We start from the raw sequence: 10484 nt of genomic DNA, 5'->3' as shown, positions 1-10484 counted from the left end.
TTGCCTTCTTGCACTGTTTTCTGTGAGATGCAGCTCCAGATCTCAGATGTCAGCATCTCTCATTTGCTTTAGAGATAATATGCCCTAGGAAGTTATCTGTGAAATTGCACAGGTGATAAAGTTCATCCATGATTTCCATGAATCAGAATTCTGTTGGTTTTTCCCATCTCTATGGGAAAGAAGGGAGTATGAGAGGCAACAAGAGCAGGGAAAAGCAAGGTTGTACAGGAGCAACAGATAAACCCTGATTTGGGAGAGGGAATCTCTTGCTTTGCAGGAGACTAGGAAAATTTAGGAAGCTGAGGCATAGAGAATAGATGATTTGCCCAAAATCTCTATAGGAATCTGAAAACTTCCTAGGAATAGCAGTCCCAGCTAAATAAGTATTTTTCCTGTCTCCTCCTCCTGGACCATTCAGCCATATTTCTCTTTTTCTTGTCCTCTGCTGTCCTGAATTGAGTAATATGGCATCTTCTGGAGCAGAAAATACCCCTAACACATGTCAGGTGATCTTTTCTCACAACACTGCCTGCCATAAATCAAGGGAAGGTAGTGCAGTGGGAGAAAAATCAAACTTTATTTCTTATCTAACTCAATAACGTTTGAAAAAATAAATCCCGACAACCAGCGAATGAAAGGATTTTGAAGATGTCTGTTCTATTTAGCTTGATTCAGAAGTCTGAAGTCCTTGTTGCTGGTAATGGTTGATCAGTGAGATGCAATCATCTCAGAAGAACTTCATAAAGACTCTTAGGTAGAGAGGTGAGGTAGCATATGTTATAGCTTGGTGCAAGCTGGCAGCATACTGGGTCAGAATGTGACTAGACACACAATTTAGGGAGTTCAAGGAAAACTAGGTCTAGACTGAGAAGAAGAAAGGCAATAAACACATAATATAGCACATTGCACAAAAGGCAGTTTGGACATTCTTTAATGCTGTTAGATATTCTGAACAGTACAGGGAATACATAAATCAGAAAGCAAGCTCTGAATGTATCTTGGGAACCAACAATTATTCTTTCTTGTCTTCACTGAAATCTCCCTGTTAGGTGAGCCATGGCCAGGTCTTCTCCAAGTGGGAAAAAATAGGACAGAATGAAATGAAAGAAAGCTCTTTATTGAGAACAACATCTTGCTCTTAAACTATTATGAGTAGAAGAAAGAGAGTTTCCCTTCCCAGACATGATGGCAGTGGGAGAAACAGATGCATATTTGTGACTCTCCACTCAGCGTAGACACAATGAGTTACATTGTGCTATCTATTGCCCATTATTTAAGCAGAGTGAACAGGATCACAGCCAGCCCAAACATGCAGCCATCACACTTAAAAAGGGTGACCGTGCTGAAAAAGAGCTATTTCTGCCAAGCTTCTTCATCCTCGTGCTTGCTCATGGTCTCTCTAATCCAGTCCAGGTAACGCACTACCTTGGTGTAAAGACCAAAGGTACCGCATTTCGGTCCCCAGGAGATCAGCCCCGCGACGTAGTACCGTGTGTCATTAAGAGGATCTCGGATAGCATAGGCTCCACCACTGTCCCCTTGACAGCTGTCCTTGCCCCCACCAGCACAGATCATATTGTCGGTGAACAGGTAAACAACAGAATCATCGTAGCCCTCTGGTTTCACAGATCGGCAGCTGTCCATGTTCACCACGGGAATCTGGGCCTTCCAAAGATCCTTAGGTAGTTTTCCTCTCTCTCTCTGGCCCCATCCAGCAATGTAGCCCAGAGTCCCTTCTTGCAGCTCATATTCAGGTGATTTACCAGGAAGACAGAGGGGTGAGATGTTTGGACCCATCTTCACAGGATCCCTCAGCTTCACTAGTGCAATATCATTATCAAAATCGATCCTGGTTTCTACAGGCTCCTCCTTCCAATCAGGATGGATGAATGAAGCTTCTGGGATCAGATGTTCAGCATCATATTCCAGAGATTCTTTACTAACATCAATTACCCCAGCATACATGGTGGGCGTTTCGTATCCCTCCAGCACGTGAGCTGCTGTCATTACCCATCTTTCAGAGATGAGTACACCGCTTGCTCTTGGGTCATCGAAATACACCTGCCAGGGAAAGTTGCCCTTTTCTGCACGGGTGCCTCCAAAAATCCTTGCTTTGTCTTGGATGGGATTACTAGGTATCCCACAGACTGGAAAGAAAAGAAAAAAAAAAAGAAGAACCAGATGGGAGAATTAGGAGTTGCAAATAGGAGGTTCTTTGGTACTGCTAGAAAGTCCATAGTCCCCTCTTTCCTGTGTCCTCTAAATCATTTTTGATTCTGAGTAACCAATGTTTATGTTCTATGCACAGAGGTCACAACTAGTATTTACAGAGAAATTAAAGAAAATTTTATCAAAACTACTATCAATAATTTAAACTAAAAATACCCATTCTCAAATTCTTGTTTCTGGAAACCAATTGTCACCCCACCAGTGACACCATTTAATTGCCTTCTAGCTAGAATTTTTCCTTTGCTGAATTATGCCCTTTACATGAAGGGATTGTCTTTGAAAATGTATTTGCTTTATTTTTTAGAAATACAACACTGCTCTTTATTTTGCTGTTGTTGTTGTTGTTGTGAACTCCAAATGCTTTCATGTTAAGTGTTCAGGTTTATCAATGACATTTTACCATTTTTCCTCTCCATTCTATTAGTATGTAAAATATTAAGCAGTGTGAGATCTTATCTGTGGGTCTTATGGGTGCAGAGATGCTCCATGCTTTTTGAGTAAAATGTTCTGTAACATTTTGCAGAATGTAAGCACTAAGAGCATAAATAAGATTGGCCATTCTAACATAGCTAGGAGATTGATTTCTTACCACATTACCTTGTTTACTTTGAATCCTTAGTCATATAGTCAGACATTAAGGAACTGTAGCCAGCAGGTAGCTTCCAATTTGAATGAAGTAGAGTTTGTTAAAGAATTTCACATAATCATAGAAGGATTTAGACTGGAAGGTACCTCTCAATGCCTCTAGTTCAACCTATTCCTTCCTAACTGCCCTTCCCCCTGCACTCCTAACTACGAAGTCAGGTTGCTCAGGGGCTTTGACAGGTGACTTCCGATCATCTCTCAGGGTGGTGATTAGCCAGCCTCTCTGGACAACAGTTCCTGTGATCTGGGGGAGCATTTTTCCTTAACTATGGTCAGAATTTCCTTTGTTTTAACTTGAGCCTGTCATTGTCTTCTATTGCTGTGTCCTACTGAGAAGAGTCTGGCTTCATGTTCTTTGTAACCTCCTCTTGGGTGGTAAATTCCCTGAGCTTTATCTTACAGTTTGTCTTTCACACTGTTAATTTATACAGTCCAAGTCACTGGCCCTTAAGAGGGTTGAGTCATCTTCATCTGTATCCTGTACTTTGCCAATGAGGATTAGGGGGTTTGAAGCAGTGAACAGGCCTCATGTACAACTAGGCCTAGTCATGCTGCCTCCTCTAAGAGGGAAAGCTCAACAGAGTACAGTATACACAAGTTTTAAAATTCTCTCTACCAGCTGGAAGTTGAGACCCAGACGTAACTGCCAGCAGTCAGGAGCAGGAGCACTACCCTCCCTGGGAGACATAGTGTCTCCCAAGTACACAAAGAGAGGATGAGAAGGTCCTTAACAAGGATCTTGCTTGAGCTTTAAGATGTAGTAACTGTAGCTGAATACTGAAGGATGCATTAAACATTGAGGGATTAGGCTATGACTTGCAGTCAGAGTAGTGAAAGGCCTTTCCCTATAGTGCTGCAGTGAAGCCTGGGAGAGACAAAAGGCAGAAAGGTCCAGCAATGTCAGACATACTTTTGACCTGTCAGTCTTTTTGCTACCTTCAATGAAGATGGAGATCTAAAGCACTAAACAACTTGAGAATGTGCACACTTGAAGGTGGGGCAACTGGTGCAGAAACACACACTGATGCTTGAAGAAGTTCTGTTATACCAAATGTCTTATTATGTTGCCCATTTCTGTTTCCAGTTTCTTTCTCCTGCCTCATGGGGCCCATAGCTTTCAGAAATACCCTGTTCAATGTGACTCAGACATGAAAGGATCAACTGTACTTTCAGGTTCAACAGTTTAAAGACACAAGGACGAAAAAAGCTGTGGTCTTCATAGGTCACATATATATACACACAATTCTTGGTAGTACCTGGGGTACATTTGGGTAGCTTTGTTCCCATCTCTTCATTGACCCATTCTCCACTGGCTGAGCACTGATACACTACTTTGAAAACATGAGAAAAAAAAAGGATTTCCGTAAGGATACAATCAAGATGAAGAGGGGGTAAGTAGCATTACTGTATAAGAGGCATTAACCTTCTCACTTCCTAAACAAGCACAGTTTGGTAAACATTGCTGTTATCTCCTCAGGGTGCTTCTATCCCTTTTTTTAGAGTGACCTCATCTAATACATTTCTTGAGTCCTTTACTTTTCCACCAGAAGTCTGTGCTGCGTGTGACAAAAAACTTCATGGTTCACTTACAAGACAAATGAGAGAGGACTTGCTAATGCATTTAGGGTAAACAGTCTAAGTACAAACATTGTTAGAGTGTATTAAACACAGAGGTAACACAAAACTACTGCCTGCAACCCCTCACCAATAAGAACTTTTTCCCAGTCTCGACCTGATGGGATATAATCTCAGCCCCATGACAATACCAGAACCATTTCTTAGGCCTTTGATCAAAGAAATGTGATTGTGTAGCAGAGGAAATACTTACCATCCCCTTTGTTTCCTAGGGTATAGTAAGGTGCATCACACTGATACCGGACAGCAGCTTTGTAGAGAGGCTCATGGAGTTCGGAGACATACAAGGCTTGGGCGTTGTCAACAGGAGGGGGATCACCACAGTTCACAGCTGTAGAAACAAAACAAAAATGATTTAAGGGACGTCCTCACTCAGTAATACGATTATTCTGTCTGATGGGAAACCACTCAGCTCCTCTGATCCCTGCACAGCCATGGGTGCTCACTTTCTCTGTCCCTTTAGTAGGCTCACCTCCCAGCCCTTCAGCATTCACCTAATCTGAAGATATATGGGATCTGTAGCCTAAAGACTCCATTCTAGTCTCCTTCTCACAATACAGAGACGGGTCACTTACGAACACAGCTCAAGTGGGAGTTGCTCCATTCACCATTGTCCTGACAGCTGGAGTGAAAACTCGTGATGCTGTCTCGTTGCTGGGAAAAAGAACACATGATCCATGTAAGTCTCTGGACATGATGTCGCTGAGAGGGCCAGAGAGGACACACACTTTTTTATGTAACTTACCCTCACAATTTCATAGCCGTCCACACAGGTCACCTTCACATTGTCCTTTAAGATATACTTGTCCTTCTTTGGGTCAAGAACAGAGTTGGGGATTACACTGAGGGGACAGGTTACAGCTTTGAAGAGATAAGTGGAAATCGGTGATTAACAGGTTCAAGATTTACTTTCCTTCCAGCTCCCAACTTCTTTCTCCCAGTGATTTTTTTCCCTAGTAAACAGGCATCCTCTTTTTACTCAATATCAGCAGGGTGAGCATGTTAACATGTTACTGTACCATGAATCTGACCTGGGACAAACCCTCTCCCTAACTCAGCCGCAGAGTGAACGCATTCCCAAGTGTTTACTCACGATCCCCATAGTAGCGTATTTTCCAGCCTTTGTGCTGTACAGCATGGTCTGTCTGGAAGATTATGTCAAGAATGTTGTTCCTAGTCTTGATTTCAGGAGGACCTGGGAATTTGCTGCCACAATAGGGACCAAAATGCTGTTTTCCAGAGACAAACTGGGAAAATAACAAACAAGAATAAATGAAAAATACAAAACTAAAATGTAAAATACCAATGTAAAGAGGGCACAGGCTTAAGCTCTGCCAGGGGAGGTTTAGGTTGGATATTAAAAAGAAGTTATTTACAGAGAGAGTGATCAGGCATTGGAATGGCCTGCCCAGAGAGGTGGTAGATTCACCGTCCCTGGAAGTTTTTAAGATGAGGTTGGATGTGGCATTGAGTGCCATAATCTAGCAATCACATGGGGTTGGACTTGGGTCCTCCAACCTAATTAATTCTATGATTCTATGTATTTAGAGAGATAGTAAATTGTATACTCAATATATACATATTCAAATGCATTTCTCACAAACTCCAGAAGGCAACGTAGTTAAAAATAAAATTAAGCGGTCAGAGAGTTCTCTCAATATGAGGAGCTTGATGGGAGATCCAGAGCACCCTGACTCCCTCCCCACACCTACTGTTAAGCTGTCGAGGCAAGTCCCATTTGAGTCGGCTGGTTCCACGTCAAAGTCTCCACTGCGTATGGTCAGCACCACAGAGTAGCCTGGACTCAGAGCCACTCGGTACTCACATCGTGAGTTCTCTGGGTACTGGTTGGGATAGTTGGGGCTGGCAATCTCCCCTGAGGGCTCAGTGAAGACATTTCCACTGCAGTTCACTAGGATTAAGGAAGGAACGCTCACAAGGAGGATTCAGAAAGGAAACTGTCCCTGTGCTCAGCCAACAAGCTGCTTCATGCAATAACCATGTCACAACATTGTATCTCTCCAAGAAACTGAAGCCAGGTCTACTCTCTATCCAATTAGTCAGACTCTAATTCCTTTTTACCCTCCACCTGCCATTTAGGTTCCTTTCATCATGCTCAGGTCCTCATATTATACTCCTTTCAATATGCACCATTTGTGACCTTGCAACTTTTTGATTCAAGCCAAGCAGGCCCTTGGCCACGTTTTGTGTCTTTATGGAACTGCCCTGTTTTGTCAGAAATTTAAAGACTCAAAGATAGCAGTATGCTACGGGTCTCCATCACAGGCTTTATACAATGTAGTTTAGTAGTTCCTTAATTCTTTCGACACAAAAATAAAAATAAGAATGTTAAGAATATGTTAACAGAAATTTCCAAAATCACAGTCTCCTGCAGTTCAGATTTGCACTAGGATGGTTTTTTTTCCCCAAAATATACCTGTGACAAATGGTTGAGAAGGTTGATAGAGAAAGTCTTCCAAGTACAATATCTCACTTGGCCTAAATTAACTCTTGCTTTTGACCACAGCTCATGTAGATGTCTCACCTCCACAAGTTCTGTTATCCTCATAGAGGAAATAATCTGGTGGACAGGTACAGAAGTAACCTCCAATGTAATTATTACAGTAATGACTGCAAGGCTCCTCCACAAAATCTGTGCACTCATCCAAGTCTGCAAGGGTGAAAAGATGAATCAGCCAAAATTAGGAGAGGGCCCCGAGGGCAGGAGAGAGATTAGAAAGTGAAGCAAACATTAGAGGATAATAAGGAAAAGGTATCTCTAAGACAGTATTTATACTGGTCTTATTGGAATGCAGTTCTTTCTGCTGTTTTTTCTTTTAAATAAGGTATTCTTGTAAGGAAAACCCTTCTGTCAGCTTTTCTCCCTGCTCCAGCATGCACATTACAAAGATTCAGAGGAGACTGTTTCAACCTTACCTACTGCAACATAGTAGGCTGCAAAGCCAGTGAAACGTTCCTCATTGGAAAAGTCTGATTGGAAGCTCATAGTGAGGGTGTTGTAAGGGACGTGAAATTCCTCCACAATGGAGGAGCCAGGGGCGCGAGGTTTCTTCCGCCCACAAAGCACACCTTCAACATGGTCACCAGACAGGATCTGCAGAAGAATTCAGAGACCTCTTACCTCCCTACTGGAACATGAGTGATTACCAGCACTTAAGTCTTTCATCTTATAGGTGCTAGGGTGCAGCTGAATGGAGCCCTTAGATAACTAGTTTCATGATATTTGTAAGACACTTGAGCAGTTCTCCCTCCTACTGACTTCCCAACTGTGAAATACATGTCTTAATTTCTCAGATACAAATTAATCCAGACAGCCCTCTGTTAAAAACCTTTCCTCATGGCCATTTGTACAAAAAATCAGCACTGTGATTCAAAACGGCAAAACCAATCCCTGGCAGTCTGAAAAACAGTCCAACAGGTTAACTGGTTAATTGTTGCAAAAGGACACATTAGGACAGAGCAAGCCCATCATTCTGTCCTGCCCTGGTCCTCCTTGAAGGTCTCCTTCTGGTGCTACCCCTGATCTTACACAGAGATATGGCAGAGTAGGATGGTCTTGTTTCTGCCTGTTTGTGTGGAAATGCTCCATCTTTAGTGTCTTGTGGGACAACGTGGAGCAGAGTTAGTTTTAAGAAGTCTGTGGTGCATAGATCATAGAAAACTGCACTACAGCAAGAGACTACAGCACTTTATCTGAGTGCCCACTATCCATAAGATACAGATTGTTTCTAACCTCCATCCTTTCCAATCACTTTCTGATTGCATTTAATCATCTATGTCCACTCATGGATTAATTCTGAATAATTTCAGGCACAGACAACCATTACCCTAGGAAAATGGTCATTTCACATCTACAGTTCACTGGGTAAGAATATGCCTTGCAATAGGGAAGTGTCAGAGATGACTAAGAAGGTTTTTCCTATGAATATAGGAGAAATACGGGGAGGTGGGGCATAAATGGGACAATCAGTGGGCAGACAACACTCATGTGGTTATGAGGCAAACCCAAATCCTTTAGTGACTGTTAGTGGAGATACACTCAGTTATCTGGGCTTCTTGGAGCTCAGAACATGAGGGATGTGCTTAACTCCTCTTCCGACCCTGAGCATTGTACACAGCTTTGCTGTGCTATGCTCTAGCCTGCCTTCACGTCTTTTTCTCGCTCAAGGACAGGAACAGTACCTTCACAAAGTCGTATTCGCAGTTCTGTGATGGTTCCAGATCCAGATGTGTGAAATAAAGGTGAATACCATATCCCGAAGGGACTTGGATTTCCCAAGACTTGTTCACGTCATTGGGATACAGCTGAGGATAATTGGGTGACAAGATCTCTCCATACATGGAGGCCGCATCAGCCCAGGCAGGGAGACAGAAGAAGATAAGGTACCTGAAAAAAAGAGGAAGGAAGATGGCATTGCAGAAGTCTTTTCCATCCATATACGTGCACAGTCCCCAGTGAAAAAGCTAGTCTTTAGCTGTACACAGCATGCAGCAGAGTTCATGGCTCTGGAGTTTTAATGCCCAGTGCTGGGCCTCTAAGGGAATTGTCTTTCTCCCGTAACTTTTCACACAGGAGTACAACCCCAGTGGTGCTTTCTAGTTCTCTCAAGCTCTGTAAAAGCTGGTAATGCTGCAAGAGCTGAACACAAGGGTCTTAAGTCCTATTCCCCACTTCACTGCCCTGTTTTTGAAGCCACTTGGGCTATAGATACATTCAGATCTGACAATCAGTGCAGCTTTACAGGAAAACCACCTAATTTATAAAAGGAGATTAGTGATAAACCTGAGTTCCCCTGGGAGATTTAATAACTCACCACATCTGGAAAAAGCAGTTCTTCCTTTCTGCAAACTTTCATGAATTGGACTTTGGAGTTATGATCTGGGACAAAAAACAGTGTAATTGATTAATGTTGCCTGTGCTTCTGCACGTCTGCTAAGCAGGTCAAAGACCCTAAAACCCCAGCTCGTGGAGACTAGGTCAGTGTTTTGCTTCAAAAGCAAGTCTGTATCTCTGTCTCTTCCCACATATAGCAACCCCAAGCATCAAGAAGGGATGGTCAAGCTCCGTACTGACAAAATGGAGAGATGACCTCTATGTTAGTACTCACCAGTACTCACACTCTGTGATCATCGGTGTGTCCAGACACCATGCTAGTGATCAGCAAATTAAGACAGAAACACCTCCTCCGCCCCCAGCTACCCAATTCATTCTTCTCAGCACCTCAAAAGTCATTCTAAGACCCTGGGGTTGGGTAGCAGCTTGTCCTGACTCTGCCAGCTGTCACACAGCAATGCTCAGGAATATTTTCCTTTGTCATTTCTAACGTTTGCAGTATTTACCTTCTCTCTCTAGTTCGTGTCTGGTTTTCTTCTCTCTTCCCTTCTCTTTTTAATCTTTTGCTTTTTCTTCCTGTGCACACCCTCCTCCAATTGCACCCAAAGCGAGGTCTGGGGAAGGGAGCTCTTAATTCGCAACATCGCAGCACCCTCTATCTGTGGGATGAGGTTTCCCAGTCTTCCCGCTCGGGTGAAGTGCTGGCCTTGTCAGCTCTCGGCAGGAAGGGGAATTCCCAGAAATAGTTGCACAATCCTGCTAGCTCAGCCTGCCAGGGGGAGCGCACAGGTCTCGTCTCTATTTTCGGGAAATCAGATGACTTTTGGGAAAAGGGAGGCGTATAGAGTTTTCGGTTGCTTTCCTTCTCCTCTTCTTTCCCCTCCCTTTTAAAAGTTGGAAACAACATCCCAAGGGTGTAGAAAAGGGAGAGTCCAATGCTTCTGCACAGAAAAGCATCAGAGATCACTTCGCTGAAGTTCACTCTTACTGCAAACTGATGACCACAGGGCTGCTCCGAGTGCTCCTCATTTGATGCTTCAGAGACCCTTTTAATGCCTATTTAATGTTGTGCCTCTCTGAGGCTACCAGAAGGAGTGGGAGTGCATGGTTTTGCTGGGTT

At 43.2% G+C, this 10484-nt stretch overlaps 1 protein-coding gene across 1 annotated transcript; it reads right to left on the bottom strand.

The window, feature by feature from the left end:
* Positions 1–914: 914 nt before the first annotated feature.
* C1S (complement C1s) lies at positions 915–10005 on the bottom strand. The gene is made up of 12 exons (XM_050333603.1): positions 9871–10005; positions 9345–9409; positions 8713–8917; positions 7447–7624; positions 7055–7180; positions 6222–6421; positions 5603–5756; positions 5255–5370; positions 5085–5163; positions 4703–4840; positions 4131–4205; positions 915–2147 (listed from the first exon to the last, which is right to left on the bottom strand). Exons 2-12 carry the CDS (start codon positions 9347–9349, stop codon positions 1354–1356), a joined length of 2070 nt encoding a protein of 689 aa, XP_050189560.1. The 5' UTR covers positions 9350–9409; positions 9871–10005; the 3' UTR covers positions 915–1353.
* Between the last annotated feature and the right edge of the window lie 479 nt (positions 10006–10484).

The sequence above is a fragment of the Myiozetetes cayanensis genome, unplaced genomic scaffold (genome assembly GCF_022539395.1).
Source record: "Myiozetetes cayanensis isolate MyiCay16 unplaced genomic scaffold, myiCay2020 scf5-8, whole genome shotgun sequence".
NCBI classification, from domain to species: Eukaryota; Metazoa; Chordata; class Aves; order Passeriformes; family Tyrannidae; genus Myiozetetes; species Myiozetetes cayanensis.
The sequence above is the reverse complement of the archived record's forward strand: the minus strand, read 5'-3'. Positions and strand labels throughout refer to the sequence as shown.